The sequence below is a fragment of the Triticum aestivum genome, chromosome 1B (assembly GCF_018294505.1).
Source record: "Triticum aestivum cultivar Chinese Spring chromosome 1B, IWGSC CS RefSeq v2.1, whole genome shotgun sequence".
Lineage (NCBI taxonomy): Eukaryota > Viridiplantae > Streptophyta > Magnoliopsida > Poales > Poaceae > Triticum > Triticum aestivum.
In genome coordinates this window covers 556,491,864-556,513,887 of record NC_057795.1, presented here as the reverse complement: position 1 = coordinate 556,513,887, position 22,024 = coordinate 556,491,864, and the positions used below count along the sequence as shown (strand labels likewise).

At 46.6% G+C, this 22,024-nt stretch overlaps 2 protein-coding genes across 3 annotated transcripts; both read right to left on the bottom strand.

The window, feature by feature from the left end:
* Window positions 1–8,698: 8,698 nt before the first annotated feature.
* LOC123138072 (putative glucan endo-1,3-beta-glucosidase GVI) lies at window positions 8,699–12,830 on the bottom strand. Of its 2 annotated transcripts, XM_044557972.1 has the most exons (3): window positions 12,445–12,830; window positions 12,271–12,327; window positions 8,699–10,005 (listed from the first exon to the last, which is right to left on the bottom strand). In XM_044557972.1, exons 1-3 carry the CDS (start codon window positions 12,566–12,568, stop codon window positions 9,017–9,019), a joined length of 1,170 nt encoding a protein of 389 aa, XP_044413907.1. In that variant the 5' UTR covers window positions 12,569–12,830; the 3' UTR covers window positions 8,699–9,016. The 2 variants fall into 2 exon arrangements, with proteins under 2 accessions (XP_044413907.1, XP_044413917.1); XM_044557982.1 differs by lacking the exon at window positions 12,271–12,327 and having other exon boundaries at window positions 12,445–12,806.
* Window positions 12,831–18,534: 5,704 nt separating this feature from the next.
* On the bottom strand, window positions 18,535–21,657 carry LOC123094906 (putative xyloglucan glycosyltransferase 10). Its single transcript, XM_044516779.1, has 5 exons — window positions 20,748–21,657; window positions 20,349–20,657; window positions 19,977–20,267; window positions 19,754–19,867; window positions 18,535–19,403 (listed from the first exon to the last, which is right to left on the bottom strand). Exons 1-5 carry the CDS (start codon window positions 21,486–21,488, stop codon window positions 18,786–18,788), a joined length of 2,073 nt encoding a protein of 690 aa, XP_044372714.1. The 5' UTR covers window positions 21,489–21,657; the 3' UTR covers window positions 18,535–18,785.
* Between the last annotated feature and the right edge of the window lie 367 nt (window positions 21,658–22,024).

The window sequence follows — 22,024 nt, the reverse complement described above, 5'->3', positions numbered from 1 at the left end:
AAGTGTTTGTTTTCTTCAACATCTGATATAGAGGGATCGCCTTCTCTCCCAAGCGGCTAATAAACCGGCTCAGGGCTGCAATTCGACCCGCCAGACGCTGAACATCATTAATACACGCCGGTTTAGCCAAAGATGTAATCGCCTTGATCTTTTCCGGATTAGCTTCAATGCCTCTGTTGGACACCAGAAAGCCTAAAAGCTTGCCTGCCGGAACACCAAAAACACACTTGTCCGGATTGAGCATCATCTTATAAACCTAAAGATTGTCAAAGGTCTCCTTGAGATCATCTATCAATGTCTCCTTCTTCCTGGATTTTACTACAATGTCATCTACATATGCATGAACATTGCGCCCAATCTGAGGTGAAGACAATTCTGTACGCAGCGCTGATAAGTCGCTTGGGCACTCTTGAGCCCAAATGCCATAGAAACATAGCAGAAGGCTCCAAAGGGAGTGATGAAAGTTGTCTTCTCCTGGTCCTTAACTTCCATTTTGATCTGATGATAACCAGAATAAGCATCCAAGAAACTCAAACGCTCGCAACCCGCCGTCGCATCAATGATCTGATCAATACGCGGGAGAGCAAAAGGATCTGCTAGGCAAGCATTGTTCAAGTCTGTGTAGTCCACACACATGCGCCAAGTGCCGTTTTTCTTAAGAACCAGCACTGGATTAGCCAACCACTCAGGGTGAAACACTTCAACGATGAACCCAGCAGCCAACAGCCGGGCTACCTCCTCACCAATGGCCTTGCATCTTTCCTCGTTAAAGCGGCGAAGAGACTGCTTGACCGGTTTAAACTTGGGATCAATATTAAGAGTGTGCTCAGCGAGTTCCCTTGGTACACCTGGCATGTCAGAGGGCTTCCATGCAAAAATGTCCCGGTTCTCACAGATGATCTCGATGAGCGCGCTTTCCTATTTTGGATCCAGATTGGTGCTGATACTAAACTGTTTGGATGAATCACCAGGAACGAAATCAACAAGTTTAGTCTCATCAGCTGGTTTGAATTTCAGGGTCGGGTCATGCTCAGTGGTGGGCTTCTTCAGAGGGGTCATATCTGCCGGATCAACATTGTCTTTATAGAACTTCAACTCCTCTGTGGCATAAACTGACTCAGCATAGGCCGCATCGCCCTCCTCACAATCCAAAGCGATCTTATGACTTCCGTGTATTGTGATGGTCCCCTTATGACCCGGCATCTTGAGCTGTAAATAAATATAGCAAGGCCTCGCCATGAACTTCACGTAAGCCGGCCGTCCAAACAGGGCGTGATATGGGCTCTGGATTTTCACCACTTCAAAGGTCAATGTTTCAGACCCGGAGTCATGCTCATCACCAAACACGACCTCCAAAGCTATCTTGCCAACAAGATATGCCGATTTTCCTGGCACTACACTATGGAAAACAGTGTTCGACGGTTCAAGATTCTTATCTGTCAACCCCATGCGGCGGAAGGTTTCATAATACAGGATGTTGATACTACTCCCTCCATCATGAGCACCTTGGTGAATTTATATCCTCCCACCTGAGGCACCACCACTAAAGCCAGATGACCCGGATTGTCCACCCAGGGCGGATGATCCTCTCTGCTCCACACAATGGGCTGCTCGGACCAACGAAAGTAATGGGGTACTGCCGGTTTGACAGCATTAACTGCCCTCTTGTGAAGCTTTTGATCGCGCTTACACAAGCTAGTGGTGAAAACATGATACTTCCCGCCATTCAACTGCTTTGGGTGACTCTAAAAACCTGATTGTTGCTGATTCCCCTGATTATTCTGTTGGTTGTTACCACCTTGGTTGTTCTAGTTGCCCTGATTATTCTGAAATCCAGAGTTTGAACCGCCGCCACCATGAAAACCTGGACCTGAACCGACCTACGGACCCTGATCATACCGGAAGAGATCAGAGTTTTTGAACTCCTTCATAATGAAACGATCCTTCCAGAGATGTGGTGCTGGAACCTCCTTGGTCCCGTGCTTTGGGAAGGGCTGGTTTAACAGACGCTCTAGATTCATACCTCCATCGCGCTGGGGCGGTTTACCTTTACGATATTGCATATTGGTGTTAGCCACAAAATCTGAATTATCTGCTTTGCGCTTACCATTATTCTCATGGCTCCCCTGGTTGTGCTGCTGTCCCTTTGCACCGCCGTTCTTCTTTCCCTTCTCCAGTTTCAACGTCGTCGAAAAGGTTGAAATAAATTAAAAAAATGTGAGTACCGATGCAAGTCTAAAACTTGAACCCTGATGGGCTGAGAATACCAAAGAGACTCTCCTATTGAGGATCGATCAACACACGGACCCAACCTAAGCAGAGGGCTGAAGAAACCGGCCCGGCGCACATGATTTTTCTTTATATTCATATATGGAAAATGTTGAAGTTTCTTATTTATTCTTTAGGTAAAAATTGCACCCCTCGTCGAAATGATGCAAACAACTGAGAATATTTGAAAATATCCACCATAAATTAGTAATATTGTTGAAACGCTCTTATATTATGGCAAGCACACATGAGCGCAAATTGAACTGAATAAGTACATTGAACAAAGGTAGCATCAGTAGCAACACAGATCAGATTCAACGCACTCGTCATAACCAAAGAGCAATGAGCTCTTACTGGTAGTATATATATGCCGTGTACCATCATGCACCACACATGTACAGAGCTGCTGTAAAGTAAAGTAAAGCATAGGCCGCATCGCCCTCCTCACAATCCAAAGCGATCTTATGACTTCCGTGTACTGTGATGGTCCCCTTATGACCTGGCATCTTGAGCTGTAAATAAATATAGCAAGGCCTCGCCATGAACTTCGCGTAAGCCGGCCGTCCAAACAGGGCGTGATATGGGCTCTGGATTTTCACCACTTCAAAGGTCAATGTTTCAGACCCGGAGTCATGCTCATCACCAAACACGACCTCCAAAGCTATCTTGCCAACAAGATATGCCGATTTTCCTGGCACTACACTATGGAAAACAGTGTTCGACGGTTCAAGATTCTTATCTGTCAACCCCATGCGGCGGAAGGTTTCATAATACAGGATGTTGATACTACTCCCTCCATCATGAGCACCTTGGTGAATTTATATCCTCCCACCTAAGGCACCACCACTAAAGCCAGATGACCCGGATTGTCCACCCGGGGCGGATGATCCTCTCTGCTCCACACAATGGGCTGCTCGGACCAACGAAAGTAATGGGGTACTTCCGGTTTGACAGCATTAACTGCCCTCTTGTGAAGCTTTCGATCGCGCTTACACAAGCTAGTGGTGAAAACATGATACTTCCCGCCATTCAACTGCTTTGGGTGACTCTAAAAACCTGATTGTTGCTGATTCCCCTGATTATTCTGTTGGTTGTTACCACCTTGGTTGTTCTAGTTGCCCTGATTATTCTGAAATCCAGAGTTTGAACCGCCGCCACCATGAAAACCTGGACCTGAACCGACCTACGGACCCTGATCATACCGGAAGAGATCAGAGTTTTTGAACTCCTTCATAATGAAACGATCCTTCCAGAGATGTGGTGCTGGAACCTCCTTGGTCCCGTGCTTTGGGAAGGGCTGGTTTAACAGACGCTCTAGATTCATACCTCCATCGCGCTGGGGCGGTTTACCTTTACGATATTGCATATTGGTGTTAGCCACAAAATATGAATTATCTGCTTTTCGCTTACCATTATTCTCATGGCTCCCCTGGTTGTGCTGATGTCCCTTTGCACCGCCGTTCTTCTTTCCCTTCTCCAGTTTCTCCTCGTCAGAATCGGGATCCTTGGTATTGTCAGAATCGGCATATTTAACCAAGGCCGCCATAAGTGTTCCCATGTCATTGAAGTGGCGCTTGAGCCGTCCCAACTTCATCTTCAGTGACTTAAACCGGCAATTACGCTCCAATGTGATGATCGCTGAGCCAGCATTAATATTGTCCGACGAATGCAAGACTTCTAAAACCCGGCGCACCCAATGAGTTGTTGACTCGTTCTCTCCTTGAACATAGGCATCCAGATCCACAATGGACATAGGTTGTTTGCATGTATCCTTGAAGTTTGCTATAAACCGGGCCTTCAATTGGTCCCATGACTCGATGGAGTTGGCGGGCAGGTTTTTCAACCAAGTGCGGGATGTCCCTTCCAACATCATGGTGAAGTATTTCGCACATGCCGCTTCATCCACATCTAGCATCTCCATCGCCATCTCATAACTTCCAACCCACGCCTCGGGAGGTTGATCGGCGGTGTAATTAGGCACCTTATGCGGACCCTTGAAATCCTTAGGCAGTCGCACATTACGGAGAGCCGGAATGAGACACGACACTCCCCAGGAGCTGAAAGGAAGCCCGGTGCCTCGGTATACTAACGCTGCTGGCTGAACCGGGGCGGGTTGATGACGACTCGTGTATTGTGCTGCTAATGCGGCCTCCCTTCGTGCTCTGCCATTATCCACCACGTCCTGAGCATTTGCCTCACCGCGCGCCGGATTGGGCCCTTGAGGGGCATTACGGCGCCGCGCACTGCTGGACACTTCCGGTTCATCTATGTGTCTGCTATAACTTTTACTCGGACGGGGGGTCAAGTGAATCCTGTCTCGGCTGTATGAATAAGCCTGCTGTTGCACCATAGCAGTCTGAAGAAGATCCCTGGCCTGCCGCGTCTCAACTGCTGCTAGCGACTCACCCTCCATCGGAATAGCTGCCAGCCGGGATGCTGCAGCTATCTTGTTGTCCAAAGGAGTGGAGAAGTGACCTGGCGGGGTTGTTGTGTATTGCGGCGGGTTGTCTGTTCGTCGAGGTGGACCCATCACCTGAGGTTGATCCGGCGCTCCGGTCCTTGGCACGATAGTCCGGTTTACTGCCGCTGGGTTACTAGTTCCTGCTCCTGGTGTATTAAAGAGATTCATCGCATTGTAATCCGCCGATAAGCGAGACTGATGTCTCCTCCTCAATACGTCATTCGAAGCGTTCTGATCCAGCAAAAGTCGATAATTCTCGGCCTGAATCCTCTGTGACTGGGCATCTAAAGCAGCTCGTTCCTTAGCCATCCCGATTTCCTCAGCCGCCAAGTCCTCCTTGGCCTGAGTTATCTGATCCCGTAGCTTAGTGACTTCCGCGTTGTGCCGATCTTGAGTCCCTGGGGTAACTGCTATGGCCAATAACATTGTCCAGGCATCCAACAAACCGGACAGAACTTGAGCCGGCCGGCGCGCGGGGCCTCCTGCCCCGGTTGCTGATCTGGAACCCAATGCCGCTGCAGTTGAGTTTTGCAAAGCTGGTTGTGTACCGGCCATGAAGATTGCGACCTGATTTGGCGGTTCAAGAAATTCTGGAATACTGTTGCGGTCGGAATACCCTTCGAACAAGCCGCCTTGAACTTGGTACAAGGACTCGATTTCACCGGTGGATGACTCACCAACGGAATAAGCGGTCGTCTCACCTTCGGACACCGGTTCAGATCCGATCCCATGGATACATCCTACGAATGCACGCTTCATGGCGGGCTGAATCCGGGCAGGACTCGCACGCTGAGCCGTTTCGACGAGGTCGGTGCAGATGTCCGGCTCAGGGCCCGGTTCGCCGATCTTGCCGATGAAGACGTGAATTCCTCCGAAGGGGACCCGGTACCCGTACTCGATTGAGCCGGCGTCGGGGCCCCAACCTGCATCGTCGATGTAGAGTTTGCCGCGACAACTCTTGGTCATCCGGCCCACTGCGTATCCCTTGAGCCCTTCGAACTTGCCCTCTAAGAACTTGAAACCATCGTGCGATAGCCCCACGGTGGGCGCCAACTGTCGTGGAATTATCATGTCAGATGTCCTCGTGAAAGGACTTAGTCGTGGAGCCATCGCGACGGGTTAGCTTAGAGAGGTTAAACCGGACAAAGGACATGAGAGTTTTATAGTAGTTCGGCCCCTTACGATGAAGGTAAAAGCCTACGTCTAGTTGTGATGGAATTACTGAGGTTTCGATTGCCAGGGAGCAAACACGCTATGCCTGGCTCTCGAGTTGTTGTTTCTTGTCCCTGAACCGCCGCCGGGTCGTCCCTATATATACACAGGTTGACGCCCGACCGGTTTACAGAGTCCCGAGGCCAGCTCATACAAGTGTCCGGCTTGGTCTCTCCCTCCCTAACTTACAATACAAGTTATACAACTATGGCGGTTTACCACTATGGGCCATAATCCGCCTTTGGGCTCTGGGCCTCTAAGCTTTATCAGTAAAGCGTCATCTTCTTTGTCTTCATGGCCTTCAGTATTGTTGAGTGTGAACCGGCCCCTCCTGGGTGGTTTACACTCAGTAGTTATATCCGCAACACCTCCTCATACGTACCCCCTATTCTTACTGTCAGACTTAGTACCACGACAGAGGACCCCCCCCCCAATGACCAGCCAGTGGGCCACATTCGTCAAGCCCCCTGAGGGAATCAAGGTGGAATCTTTCGAAGACTTGGCACATACTCCAAGGCACAAATGAAATCTTTGGCATGTTTATCTTCAGATGTAACCGAGATATGTGTAACCCTAGGTATCCTCAGTGTCTATATAAACCGAGGGGTGTAGACCATAGAGGCCAACTCATTCATACATAATCTCGACGTAGATCAACCTGTAATCTGTACCCCATGGACAACCAATACAAAAAAAGCAAGACGTAAGGTTTTATCTCTTCGAGAGGACCCGAACCTAGGTAACATTGGTGTTCCCTTGTGTCCTCTTACCATCCAGCCAAGACTTTCAGATCGGTGTTCAAAAAATTATCGGGAAATTTGAAAATTAATTTAGGATTTTGGGATATCGAACTTCGGTGTCCAATCTACTTTTGTGTCAAATTTCATAATAAATACGAGGAAACGTATCTGTGGCAAAAAAGACGAAAAATTTGTATGCATAGAAGAAAAACTGTTTGGATGGATTTTAGTTAAGACTGTATTTCCTTCGTCACATATACATTTTCTGGTATTTTTTCACAAAATTTCACACGGGAGTAGATTGGACAGTAGATTGGACACCCAGGTTTGACATCCCAAATTCAAGGTTTTCTTTTGAACTTTTGATACTCTTTAATTTAATACTCATGTAGGAGTGTGGAGCACCCAAGAGCTCCCATGTATTTCCCCGTCGTCAGCAAGCTATCCAGATTCCGGATTACTGCTAACAAAGGAACGTGTGTGAAAAGTTAAAGTTCACGAAATTAAACCCATTAAGCTACGCGTGAAGGGCGGCCAACCAGCTATGCCACGTGGCGCAAGCTAGTTGGCCGATGTGAGAAATCTTTTGAATTGTTTTTAGATAAAGCCGTGGATTGTTTTTAAAATGTATTTGTTTTCTTTTTAGATGAAGGTGAGGACGACTGGTACTTTGTAAACCCATTAAGCTACGCGTGAAGGGTGGCCAGCCAGCTATGCCACGTGTCGCAAGCTAGTTGGTCGCTGTGAGAAATCTTTTGGAATTTTTTTAGATAAAGGCGTGGATTATTTTTTAAATGTATTTTTTCTTTTTAGATGGAGGCATGGAGGTGAGGACCACTGGTATTTTTTAAATGGATGGTTATGCAAAGTGACACTCGATGATAGGCTGCCGTGGTAATTTTTTATTTTTTTATTTTTTACTTCTTTTCTTATGAAGGTGAGGATTTTTTTTTCTAAGATATTTTTTAGACGGAAATGAGGACTGTATTTTTTTTTGAAATGTAAACATGCGCACAATTTCTTCTCAAGCGGCACCACAGGATGACGCCCCAACCACTAGTGATTATAACACACATCCATGACATAAAGTATCATATGGCTTCCTTGCATCATTGGAATTTTTCATGAAACAAGGTTGTCATCCTAGCACCCAAATAAAAAACCAATGGTCGCTTTTTTTGCGCGCTTGTGTAACAAACTGTCAAACAGCGCGTTACTACAGATTTAACCTAGTGATTTTCCCATTACATCTTTTGCCAAAATTTGCTAGAGCATAAATCAACTATACCAATTCAACAACTTCAGATGCTCACAAACACGTACATACACTCAGCCCTATGAACGAACGCACACACACCTTGCTCGTATGAGTACCTTTGAGGTACTGAGCCGACATAAAATTTTAAGGGTCTGTTTAGTTCCAACCAGTGACTTATAAGTCACGCCTGTTTGATTGTCATCTGACTTATAAGTCACCTGACCACACCAATCCATATCATGCAGGTGCTGGGACCCACACAAAAGGGGTGACTTATAATTTTTAAGTTGAGGTGGAGCAACTTATGACTTATAAGTTGGGGTGACTTATAAGTTGGGTCTGCTTGGCAAGATAAGTCATTTTTTCACTTTTCGACTTATAAGTTGGTGACTTATTTGGAACCAAACAGGCCCTAAGATTTACGAAGTCATCATTGGGGCCTCGTAATCGATGGAAACGTCTCCTTTCACTAAACGAACGTCGTCAAAAAGGTTGAAATAAATTAAAAAAATGTGAGCACCGATGCAAGTCTAAAACAAGTCTAAAACTTGAACCCTGATGGGCTGAGAATACCAAAGAGACTCCCTATTGAGGATCGATCAACACACAGACCCAACCTAAGCAGAGGGCTGAAGAAACCGGCCCGGCGCACATGATTTTTCTTTATATTCATATATGGAAAATGTTGAAGTTTGCACCCCTCGTCGAAATGATGCAAACAACTGAGAATATTTGAAAATATCCACCATAAATTAGTAATATTGTTGAAACGCTCTTATATTATGGCAAGCACACATGAGCGCAAATTGAACTGAATAAGTACATTGAACAAAGGCAGCATCAGTAGCAACACAGATCAGATTCAACGCACTCGTCATAACCAAAGAGCAATGAGCTCTTACCGGTAGTATATATATGCCGTGTACCATCATGCACTACACATGTACAGAGCTGCTGTAAAGTAAAGTGATAAACCTGTGACTAATAAACGAGCGAGTAAACTGTAAATGAATTAATCTGTGTGGTAGCAGTAAAACTAAATCTCGGCGCTGTACGGTCCCAGTCATCGTTCAGTCCTCAGTAGGAGCCGGCGGCAAAGTCGACGGGGTAGACGGCGCTCATGTCCGGCTGGAAGAGGCCGAAGTGCTGCTCCGTGCCCTCGGGCTTCTGGTTCTCGTTGAACATGGCGAACAGGTACGTCTCCACGGCCTTGCCGGGCCGCCGCGGCGTGCCTGCGCCCGACGCCGCGTGCCGGATCACGTTGTTGTTGTACGCCGCCGCGTTCTCCACGGTGGCGCCCGTGCCGCCGCCGCCCGACGGCCACCCGGTCTCCGATACCACCAGCTCCAGCCCCTGCGCCCCGGCCTTCTCCACCGCCGCGTGCGCCGCGTCCAGGATCGCGTCGAACATGTTGGTGTACACCAGCCCGCCGTCCGTCACCGACGACACCTTGATCTTGGACGTTGCGCTCGACCCGGCCAGCAGCGCGTACCCGAGCTGCACCGTCTCCGGCTCCGCCGCGTACGCGAAGTAAGGGTACACGTTCACCAGCAGCGGCGCCTTCTTCGACGACAGGTACGCCACCAACGGCGCCATCACCGGCGCCGACGCCTCGGAGAACGCGGCCTGCGACGGCGGGTATGACACGCCGAGCACTGACGTGGCCACGGCCGTTGTGACCGGGACGCCGGTGACGCCCGCCGCCTTGAGCGCGGTCTCGATGTTCCTAATGGCGGGGAGGACGTGCGTTCCGAGGTCGCCCGGGATGACCTCGTTGCCGGCCGTGATGTACCGGAAGGTGACGGCGCCGGCGAAGGGCTTGACGTAGGAGGCCACCCACGAGGCGGCGAAGGACTCGTCGGAGGCGAGGTGGGCAAGGTCCTCGTTGAGCGTGCCGAGGACGACGCCAATGCCCGTGCCCCGGAGCGCGGTGAGGACGGTCGTGTCAGGGTGGAAGAGGCGGACGTAGCTGATTTTGTTGGCCTTGTACATGGCGATCACCTTGTCCGGCGTCGGCAGGTTGTTGGCGATCATGCCGTAGTTCACACCAATTGCGCCTTCAGCCCCTGCATTTGCACCCGAAAAATTATTAAATGTTGTTGCTCTTCATGTATCAGAACTAATTTAGCAATCATGCATCATATATGGTTCACGCGTACCATCAAGGGAATTAACCAGCATAGATGCAATCTTTAATTAACCGTCTTCGAATTCATGTTTAAACTAACCAGTTTGATATATATGTTTCCCGAATAGGTAAGTTGCGTAGCATTGCATTCAACAATTTCAAATCATATTTACGAAGAATTATCAAACGAAGAACTAAGGAGTAGGTCGACGACTAGGCTTACACGAACTGACACCCTAGTTTAGCAAAAGGAACGGTTCTACTGCCACACGAGAAGAATTGATCGTGTCCGCAAAAGTTCTAAGTTTAGTCTGTACACAGCCAATCTTACTGTAACATTTTTCCCACCTAGGACTTGAAATGGGCCAACCCTAACATGTATCCATTCAACTTTAGGTGAGCATGCAATGGATATATACACTTTTTCAACACGGTGTCAACAGTATCAGTCCATGTCACGGTTGAAGTCGGAGACATGGTTGGGAAAAAAGAAAAGGGCAAGTTGATGCATGCGTCATGGTCCAAACATTTCGCTTTCACCAAGAGTTTTTCTAATGCAGTAATGTTCACTCTTCTTGCAACTAATTGCAGATTATTTTGTAGCGTCGAGGGTGTGTTGTGCGTATAACCAATGGTCTAATGGTCTTATCTAGATTCATAGCATCTCTTAGCTGCCTAACTAGAGCTGGTCCATGAAAGCTCAAGTATGAGATATACAGTGATGCATTGCATGGGAATCAATTTGACAGCTAGGAGTATACATAAACCTTCTTTGACTTTCGGCTTAGGCTGTTTGATATGTGTAAATATATACAAGTTTGAGTAGTAGGTTCATGAAAGCTCAAGGATAAGATACATGATGATGCATGGGGATCAAGTTGGCAGCAAAGACTACAATCTTTCTTGCCCATTGTACTGTTTCTTGCGTATAGAAATGATGCTATATTTAGTACAACAAACATTTGACTTAGGGCTTAGGTTGCCTGACATTGGCAAATCCAGACGACTTTGCAAGGGAAAAAAGACAGAAGCCTTTTGTTCTTTCATTGTCGTATTAGGATGAGATTAACAAGTAATCACGTTTGATTTAAACATCGCCGCAAAACAGGGTTACCTTTGGACGTCACGCAGAAATATGATTGGCAGAATACTCTATTGGGTTGAGATGCAACTGCTACTAATACAAAATAAATGACAATCAAAGATTCATAATGTCTTTTAGGTAGGCCTGGCCAAACTCGTGATCACTATCTATTGGCCGACATGTTTGCAACGCAAGCATGATTCATGGTGAGAACAGAGCTGGTCTAAGCACACCTATTTTGGTGCATCATTCATATCCAGTTGTATAAACTATGTTTGCAATTAATTTAATCGAAGGTTTGCCGAATGAGATAACTAGGTGTGACTATAGCTAACTAAAACTGATTGCTTTTGCTTAACACGCTATGTAATTGCATAAAGAAATACCAGCCGTAATGGAATAGAATACAATACTCCACATAATAATGAACGCAATCATCCAATCATGCATGCGTTGTTGTTACCCTACCCAGGATTATATTCTTTACAGAAACCCCACCAGGAACACAAGGAATAATTAAGCCTGACAACCACCGCCTCTACGGCTCTACTGACTACCTACACCGCAAGCCATAATTAATGGACGCAAGCATTTTGGCCGTTGGCGCCATCTTTATCCTCAAGGATCCTCTCCCCTCCCTCCAATAAACAGAAATCCTTTATCCTAACCAGGGTGCAAACTCGATCGAAACGAGAAGATAATAAACCGCAAAGAAATTAACCGCAAAATAACCAGCTAGTCACTGGTCGACACATAACCGGTTTGGTTCTATATTTTGGGTGTATAGAAAGGAAAATTCAGGCATGTGAAGATCAGGGTGGGACATTCATGCCAGAACAGGAAAGGAGCAAGGAAACACGAGTCTAGGGAGTAGTAATTTCTTCCAAAAAAGTGAACGTGCGTCTACAACCTAACTAGTCAGACATATAACCACCGGCTTGGGTTGGGTGCATAGAAAGGAAAATTCAGGCATGTTGGACAACAGATTGGGGCATTCATGGTGCCAAAACAGGAAAGGAAGAAGGAAACACGAGCCGTGGTAATTTCTTCACGAAAATTGAACATGCGTCTGCAGACTGAAATCAGAAGAAAATACAGGCGATCGAGCTGATGACTGACTCTGACTGGATTCACCCGGATGCGATCTAGCGGACGACCTTACGTACTTGCGTATGACTGTATGAGGAAGAGGCAGGCGAGTATGTTCATCAACGATCGAGCTCAAGGAATCGAATAGAAGAAGGAGAAATTGCAGTACAGGTGGACGATGGTTCGTCGGCTGAATTGACTCACCTAGGAAAAGGACCGATGAGCAGAGCAGGAAGCCGCAGGCGAGGATCCATGGCGCAACCTTCCTGGCCGTGCCGCCACGACCGCCGGTCGCAGCAGGAGACATGCTCTGGCCACCATGATACATGTTCGACGGATCGTCGAGGAGATCTCCCTCCCTCTCTATCTGAACTCTATCCCTGAGCTCTGCCCTCCTCTAGTTCTAGCTAATGCCTCGTGGACTCTGAGATCGATCGGTGCGCAGTAGCCGATCGTAGCTGCTGTTGTAATCTCCTGATGTCCGTGGGGGGCTGGTCTCTTTATATAGGAAAAAGGTTCAGGAGGGAGGGAAGGAAGGCAATGCGCGCGAGTGCTGCAAACTGCCGAAGGATAGATTACGTGCGGGGTGGGAGGCGTGCGCCTGCCATATCAACGGCAAGCCACCAAACCGCACGACTGCATGCAGATGCGCGTGCGCCGCGCCTGTACGTGCATGCGTGCGTGCGGCCGACTGCGTCGCCTCCCTCGCCGGGCTGCGGCGGTTACGTTCAGACCACCAAATCCGTCGAGATGGACGATCGGCCGACGCCAGGGCGTGCCACGCCGCAAGGATCCGTCTTCGCTCGGCGGTGATGGTTCGATAGAATCGGGCTGTGCTTTTTTTTTGGTCGTCTAAATATGGAAATGAACCATTTATACACGTATCAGCCTCCCTTAGGTGCGTACGATACGGTGGATCGCGACCGGCCGGGGTGTTAGCCACGAGATTTGATGCTTGATTATAACTGCGGATAAAAAATGGAAATGAATCGTTTATGTTAGAGATATCGCTTGCTTCTGCTTGTTTATAACTGCGCTTAAATATGGAAATAAATCCAGTTTATATGCTGCGGATACCGGTCGCTTCTGCTTGATTATAAGTGCGGTTAAATATGGAAATAATTCATTTATGCTGCAGATATCGGTCGCTTCTGCATGCTCTGTTATAACTGCGGATACAAAATGGAAATAATGCATTCATTTATGCTGCAGATATCGCTTTGCTTCTGCTTAATTACAACTGCGTGTAGATATGGAAATAAATCATTTACACGGCAGATATCGCTTGCTTCTGCTTGTTTTTTTTAGGGGTTGCTCCTGCCTGTTTATTTTATTAGGGGGTTGCTTCTGCTTGTTTCCACTAAAAAAAGACGTGACGGATAAAAATGGAAATAAATCATTTCTGAGTATCGTGTTGCTTCGGCGTGTAGCACTCGGGCGTACACATTGATGGCGCCCGATTTGTCTGTCTGGAGAAACTAATAAGCACCACCATTAGGGATGGCAATGGGTACCCATTACCACGTACCCTGTGGGTAAAAACCCTATTAGGGTAAGGGTATGGGACAAAAAGTTACCCATGGGTATATAAATAGGGAAATCTGAAACCCATCGGGTAGAGCGGGTACGGGTACGGGATCATATAACCCGTACCCGCATACCCATGTACCCATATAAAATCTATGTGATCTCAAAATTATCTCTACAACCTACACTTTATCATGAATTTGTGAACTCAAAATGTATGAATGTATGACTACGTGTTGTTATCTATGACTATGTGATGTTGTTTTGATGTATTGTTATTTACGAGAAAGTGACGTTGTTTATTAAATGTGTTGTTGTTTGTAAGTATGTGTTGTTGTTATAATCTATTGTTGTAATTATGCTTATATGTTCCTGTTTATGATTATGAGTTGTTAAATTGATGTTTCACAAACATGGGTAATTTTACCCGCGGGTACCCTTCTACCCTGCCGGGTAGCGGGTATGGAGAAAAGTTGTACCCGCTAACAGGTATGGGTAAGGGTAATGGGTAAGCTCAGGAGAGACGGGTAAGGGTATGGGAAGGCTCCACCCATATCCATACCCTGTGGGTGCCATCCCTAACCACCATGTGACGAGACCCGCTTCGCAAATGTGCACCACATCTTTCTTTTTTTTTTAGGGTACCACATCTTTCTTCTTCTTCTATTTTTTGGCGGGTACCATGCATGCAAAGCGACCTTGGCACGGCAGAAGTGCGTCACGTGATTCCCTTGAACGTACCTCCTGGATCATTCACGGGCTAAAAGAAAATACGAGTCTGCGTCGTACACCGCACTTGGATAATACTCTGTACACATGTAGTTTGTAGTATAAACAAAATTGTCGCGATCGATCGACAGCCCGACAGCCACATGTATGCGGAGACAGTGGGTACCCAACAAAGAACCATCGGTGTCGCGTAACATTTTTCTTCCATCTCATTGCAAAGATGCTCTTCGTATTTGCCGGCCTTTGGTACCGTGCAACAGTCATTTCGCAGCACAATAATGCATGATGGCATACTGAGAACGATTATATATTTACATATGAATATGATGTGCCTCCTAAAAAAATATGAATATGATGCGCGCACACACGCGTACGGGAGGTCAATGCACGCTAACCAGGCGGGCCTATAATTCCATGCAACCGCTACCGACCTGACCACGTACTGCCCTTGGTCTGGATTAGCTAGGTCCTAGGTGCAACGAGATCCAGCGACCTGGCCGGCCGGCCGCACAGTTGATAGCTTCTGCTTCACGGTAAATTAACATAGTCTGGAAGGCTTCCTTCAGTTCCTGCATCGGTTTGTCGGCTGCCATTCTCCGACTCTTGTAGGAGAAACACCAATCGAACAAGTATACGGGCATCCATGCAAGCAATCCCACCTCCCGGGGTTAACTTTAAACAACGGGAGAAAAAATCGGGGTAAAACACATCTTGTTTAAGAACGTCGGGAAATTACTCCTTTACATACGTGAAGGGCTGCATCCCAGGCTGCAATTTCTGCTTCTGGGGAGAGCCAATTTACTACGGTCAGCCACGATCCATGATACGCGGACGTGCACCGCCGACTAATTCAGACCACTTTCATGTACTCCGCTGCCGGCAGGAGCTGACCCAAGTACAACTGGTGTCAAGGGGGAGGGGCCTCATTCGGAATTCAATTTCAGTTGAATATGCTTTTAAATTTCAGTAGAGTATGTTCATATTGAAAGGAAAAAGATGTTGTTTTTGTGAATTTATACTATCAACATAGGTGTCCCGCATCACATGACTTGCCTTTGACCACTGTGCCCAGTTTCGACCGCCCCCCTTCATGAATAGGAAAAAGGAAAGCCACCGGCACACTCTCCCTATGCCTAAATCACCTCCACCGTGTTCTTCTTCTCCACATCCAGCGACAGCGCCTCTTTTGTCAAGTGTAAACCGGTCATCTAATTGTGCCACCCACGTGGCATCACTAACGTGTTACTTCGCCACCCCGCCTAGGTGGCGGAGGACATACAAAAGTTGAGGTAGGGCGGGCTTTGGTCACTCGCCACTGGTAACACCATCGCCGATGCGCCGCCTTGCACCCTGCCTGCACCGAACAAATCAAGGTAGGGCGGCCACCAACCCTTGTCCAACCGGGTCCTCCGCCACTGCATGTCCCTTTAGCCCATCGCCACCCTAGTCATCCATTTAAATACGGTTGAGGGGGATGTTTTTCTCCAACGCTAGCGTGCCCTTGAGTTGGTTTGCCTCCATTTCTCCTCCACCATCGTTGGCCCTCGCGGTTGTGGGTAAGTTGCTTAGGTTCGTTCAAGTCTGGACGGCGATGACAACAATACGACTATGACGACGCCTCCTCTGGCTTGGTTGGTGGGGCATCTGATGGGTCACCAGATGCAAAAACACCAACATGGAGCTTCTCCTGATTGATGGTCTTCAACGACAACACAGAACTTGATGGGGGAGAACGGAGTGCGAGACACGAGCATGACAGCTCTGGCGACAAGCAACCACCATGAGGAGGACGCACATAGTGGTTCCTAGATTGGAAGCGGCCGGGAAAGACATGATACCTGAGGAAGAATCACAAGGTGAATTATAAATCAAACTGTAAAAGTGGGACCCGCAAGTTGGCGGAAAAACTATTTCGCGAGTGATCGTACTCCAGGGAACCATGATCCCTGATTTTCAACTACCGCCCAGTAATTAATTTTTCTTCCCCAATTTAATTGTGGGGCCCGTTATTTAATCCCCCCACGCGAATCTTTCCTAATCAGGAAAATCAAATGTGCACGGGCGCGCACGTTTTAGCAGACCCCCAAGTTGGCACATGATGTGAGTCGATCATGCCCACACGATAGACATTTCGGCAAATGTCAACCCTTTTATTTTCCAAATTTATACCTTGAAATAGTCCAATTATATATCGTTTGCCAAAATGTTTATTTCTATAGTAACCACAAAAATGGGCAACGTAGAAAATAGAAACACGCCCCCTCGCTAGGTAGGTGCGTAGCTAAAATAGCAGACCAAGTCAAAGAAATATTAAGCTTAATATATTATATTTATTATTTCGGCCAGGACAAACGGATGTGCTATCTCACCCACTTTTTTTGTAGGATATGTTAAATTATTTACACTTTTTCGGCGTGAGTAGATAAGCAATGGCGGTTGGTTTGGAAACTTGAAATTAGTAGCCGTGTAGATGGCGCATGGAAAAGCGGCGCGCACACAAACTATGTCGGGAAAGGATATATACGCGCTAGCTCATCTTTGCTTGCTCGGCTGCATCTTCTCTTGATCCGCGTGTGATTGCTAAACATAAACAATAGTAGTTCCCTTTCACGGCAGTTTACTTGGAATAAATGTGTGCAATTCTCTCAAGATATACTTATATTATTTAAAGCAATCCGTGTATTTGCCATGATGGCCGACAACGTCGACAATTATTTTTCCTAATACACATAGTTGCATGCAGTACTAGGTTAGGATTATTAAATTGTATATGTTGTACGTATGCTTTTGCCGGGTTAAACTTTAAGGTGATCACTGAACAGCGGTACATCCTTTGTGTAGAAATACTGAAGGTCTGAAGCATGAATATTTTGCAGAGTCGTTTTAGGGGCATGATGAATTTTGTAAAGTTGCGTGGTAATGGTGCCTTGTAACTACTGCCATGTTCTAGCATATATGGTGGACTAGTATATAGCAGTCATTATATTAAAGCCACTATATCCGGTCAGGAATCCTTTTAGGTAGCTTGTACTTACGATCTTCTACTTATTTAATTGTCTGCCCCTAAGCTAAAGACTTAGGGCATGTTTGGTTCCAAATAAGTCATCAATTTATAAGTCAGGTGACTTAAACCAGTGACTTATAAGTCACGTTTGTTTGGTTTTGTCACCTAAATTATAAGTCACTTGACACACATTCCCACATCAATCCACATCATGCATGTGGTGGGACCCACGCAAAGGGGGTGACTTATAAGTTTAAGTTGGGATGGAGCAACTTATGACTTATAAGTTGGGGTGACTTATAAGTTGGGCCTGTTTGGCAAAATATGTCACTTTTTTCACTTTTCAACTTATAAGTTGGTGACTTATTTGGAACCAAACAGACCCTTATCTTTTGTCCTAAGAGCATACCCGATGGTGGTTGAATCCCTCAATAGCGCCACTCTTTTTTTTTTGAGAAATAATAGTGGCACTAAAGCGGTGGCATAACATGATGGAAATCGTAGAGCTGGCCGAGGATGGGCCGACAGCTTGCACAACAGCCCATATGTGGCTTTGGAGCCAAATTCGGACCAATTCTAGGAAAAATATAAACACAAGGACGGGTCGTGGCCTGGTTTGGTCCCTAGTCCGCACTGCTTTTATGTTGCAAGGCCTTGGTTTTGTCGGCCCTTTTTAGTTGTGTGCATCCTCGATGTCTCGACGAGGTCGTAATATTGTGTTGTCCCATAGGTCGGGTGTATATGGTATCATCTTAATATTAATATATTTCCCCTTGCTGACTTCTCCTTTTTTGAAACCGGTCAAAACTTCAAATTGTATGAGACGGAATTACTCGTCAGTTCTAGTCATGCAACTACTTTTTAGAGTGGAAATTTGAGATGATGCAGAAATGTAGCAAGCTTTTGATGAGTCAAACGGGATGGGTACTAACAGATGCATCGATCAACACAACTGAAACAAGGTCGGGAAATCATTTCTGTAGGGGATTTAGAACTATGATATAATTCTGACCTTAACATCATCTAGAACAACATGGTACAAAAGAATGTGATTGACCAGAAACAGTTAGGCAGATTCACAGATCAACAAGATGACTGATCTAATATATATCTACACATGACATACATACGCTGTTGTAAGAATCCTTTGACTACCATGCCACATGTTCGCTTCGGGGTCCTAGCTCCTACGCCCCTCGGACGATGGAAGGTACAACAACATCCACGACCCCACATATTGCAAGTTTAGTGACAAATTACTTTCTATGTCCATGCTATGGTTGATTTATTTGATGTCCTGACCTATGAGATCGAGTCCCACCAGCAAAAAGGAGATGCCTTGGAACAATAGGAAATAGAAGTGAATCCCTTGCTTTGATAGTAAGCTGCGAATGGCGGCGGACAGGAGGAGTAGTGACATAGCAAGCTCCTTCTTATATATTCGGTTGTACTTCTTGGATTCCTTTTTGGCCTTCAATTTCTCCTTGATTGCTACATTGATGGCTGGCACTGAGCCATATTTTAGTTGCTTCAACCCCTTGGGCGCCAAGGAAATGAGATCACCCTCCAATGATCGGCCAGACTTCTTGGTGACGACCCACTCATATGTGCTTCCTAGCTGGAACAGTCCGGAGATCATGGCATTGAACTTGGTAACAGACATGGTGTTCTCAAAGAGCAGGTATGGGATGATAAATGGGAACGATTTCGGTGCAGGGGCAATGTTTAGGAATGACATCAGCACAGGGATGTAACAGACGACCCAATCGGGAAGCTCAGCTTCAGGCACAAACATTGTCATTGGGAGGATGATGCAGAAGAGTGTGAAGGAATAAAAAGGCAAGATGAGCTTGCGTAGCAAGAAGAAAAGGAATATCAGGTTGGCCTTCTTCCAAAAGACAATCTGCCATAACAAAATTAGCTACCATTAGAGCAGTACATTGCTATCTTTGAAAAATAATAATGTTATCCAAAGTTAACGGATAGCCGACATAATTAAAAACAAAAACCTTGAGTGAGCAGCATATACAATGACATGAATTCCATATATGTATTCAAGAAAAGAACCTTAAGCAACACACAAATGCACCTAATATCATAAGTATGTAAACAAAAGTCTAGACAAAGAAGTATCTACAAATGTCACAAGCAATAAAACATATTACGATGTTGGTAGCATTTCTAATCACAACGTATAACTATCTCAAAAATTCTGAACTAGATTTTAAAGCAGGAAAAGAGCACTTGCAATACCTTGCATCTAATGATATCTGGCAAGCATAGCCTAAACAATTGCATCGGCCCCGAATGCCACCGGTGTTGTTGCTTTCGGTAAGCCTCGTACGTCTCTGGTAATTCGCATTGGCACTGCCCAGAGATAACACACAAATTAGCATAAGATATATCATAAGATATTTAATCTACCATAGCAATGATGTAATAATGCAATCCATGAGTAATTAGGCACAAGATGCACCTCAACATCATTCAGAAAGACAAACTTCCAGCCCTTTAGGTGTGCACGAACAGCAATGTCCATGTCTTCCACCGTTGTTCGTTCCATCCACCCTCCTGAGTCCTCCACAGCCTTGATCCTCCACACCCCAGCTGTGCCATTGAACCCAAAGAAGTTGATGAACACACCATTCACCTGTTGCTCCACCTCAAAGTGGAAGCATAGGTTAATGTTCTGCAACCGCGTCAATAGGTTCTCATCCTTGTTAACAAATGACCATCTGGCTTGGACAAGACCCAGATCCTCGTTGTCCTGAACCCACCCAATGAAAGAGTTCATAATCTAGAATCACTAAAATCTATACGTTCACATAATTCAAGAGTTGAATTCCACCTTAAAATGCGGCACGGTGCGCTTCAAGAAATCGGGGTATGGCTGGAAGTCGGCATCAAAGATGGCGACATACTCGTAGTCCTTCACATAGCTGCAACTCATCGCCGACTTGAGGTTACCTGCCTTGTAGCCCTCCCTAAGGACACGATGGCGGTACACAATGTGTGCACCACTGTGCCTCCACTTCTCCACCTCATCTTTGATCAATGCCTGTGTTGTCACGTCATCGGAGTCGTCCAGCACCTGCACAAGAAAGTTGGACCTCGGCCAATCTAAATTGCAGACTGCTGCAATCGACTGCCGATACACCTAAATAGAACAAGAGATAGCCATCATGATAATTTTTTTGAATCTACTAAAACTGTAGGGGCAATTGTAGGTGGTGGCAGTGGTGCAAACCTCTTTCTCGTTGCACATTGGTATTTGTACGAGCACCATGGGGTAATAGCCGGCATCGGGGTCCTCTGCATCAGACAATGCTAGAAAGAGGGGCTTAGGCTTGATGCGTTTGACGAGAATGTAGAAGCAACCGAGGCTCTGGAAGACGCGGTCGGCACTCTGGACTAGGAAGAGCACCACACATGCGTTGGCGAGGAGCTGGAGCGGTGGGGCAATGTAGGCGGCACGAAAGCGTATCCATGACGTGTTGAAAGAATTAATGAAGACGGCAAGGTTCCCCTTCCCGTTGGAGTAGGCGGCGAGCTCGACAATAAGGAGACAGACGAACATCATGAGGCAGGCCTTGATGAGCGTGTAGAACCGAGACCGCCTCGAAGCAGGGGCCCATTCTTCCACATCCTTGCATTCCCCATCAGTAGCGTTGGAGTCCGTCCGGCCAGCCACAACACGGCGGCGTGTAGCGCCGCCCAGCGCGAACGCGGCGGATGTGAGCCACGACAGGCAACCGGCGGCACGGTGGGCCTTGAGACGAAACACCCATGTGATCTGCTTTGTGTTCTTCACCCTCCGCCTTTGCCCGCCTACTCGGGCCAAGAAGTCCTCGCTGTTGTCATCGTCACTGTTGATCTCCGAAATAGACCAGTTGGGATTCTCCATCTTGACAATGACCGGCATGTCGCGGTAGGCGTTGCCACCGGCAATGGCGGCCCTGCCGGCCCACAAGCTGTTCCATGGTGCCATCAAAGAAAAACTCCTCACACACCACCAGCGAAGCACACACCTTTAATATTCTTCCCAAAATAGCAATCCTGCTCTCTGTACTCACTAGTCACACGCTATTCCTGGGGCTCCCCTTCTTTTGAGCACGACAGCTTCAACTGAAGGCGCAATGCCAATCGATCTTGCCCACCACCACCACTCCACTCGGTAGGACACAAATGGCATGCAGTGCCAAGAAGGGAGCTAGTTCATGCACTTACTTAGTACTAATGTTGCTTAAAATAGTGATAGAGTAACATGCAATGTGGATTCTAGAAGTGGTGAAACAATTCGTTTACAGTTGAAGCACGCGTCCTCATTACCGACCAGTGATTTTAAGATAGAAAATTTGAAAGCTCATATTAGAGCACTTGGTGGGGAGTCCTAGCTTTGTGGTCATGTACCCCTGGTGCTCCTTTACCACAATCTATGGTCCTTCACGATATATCTAGAGCACTATTCCCAACTCTTCTATATTTCCATGATAATAAAGCATAGAATAATATATCATTTTGTGA

Coding starts and splice junctions, on each gene's coding strand:
- LOC123138072 (XM_044557972.1), bottom strand. CDS start 12,568: ATGTATCATGGTGGCCAGAGCATGTCTCCTGCTGCGACCGGCGGTCGT. Junction 12,328..12,444: donor CTCATCGGTCCTTTTCCTAG/GTGAGTCAATTC, acceptor TTCCTCATACAG/TCATACGCAAGTACGTAAGG. Junction 10,006..12,270: donor TCCGGGTGAATCCAGTCAGA/GTCAGTCATCAG, acceptor GTGCAAATGCAG/GGGCTGAAGGCGCAATTGGT.
- LOC123094906 (XM_044516779.1), bottom strand. CDS start 21,488: ATGGCACCATGGAACAGCTTGTGGGCCGGCAGGGCCGCCATTGCCGGT. Junction 20,268..20,348: donor GCACCGTGCCGCATTTTAAG/GTGGAATTCAAC, acceptor GGGTGGGTTCAG/GACAACGAGGATCTGGGTCT. Junction 19,404..19,753: donor CAGATATCATTAGATGCAAG/GTATTGCAAGTG, acceptor TTGTTATGGCAG/ATTGTCTTTTGGAAGAAGGC.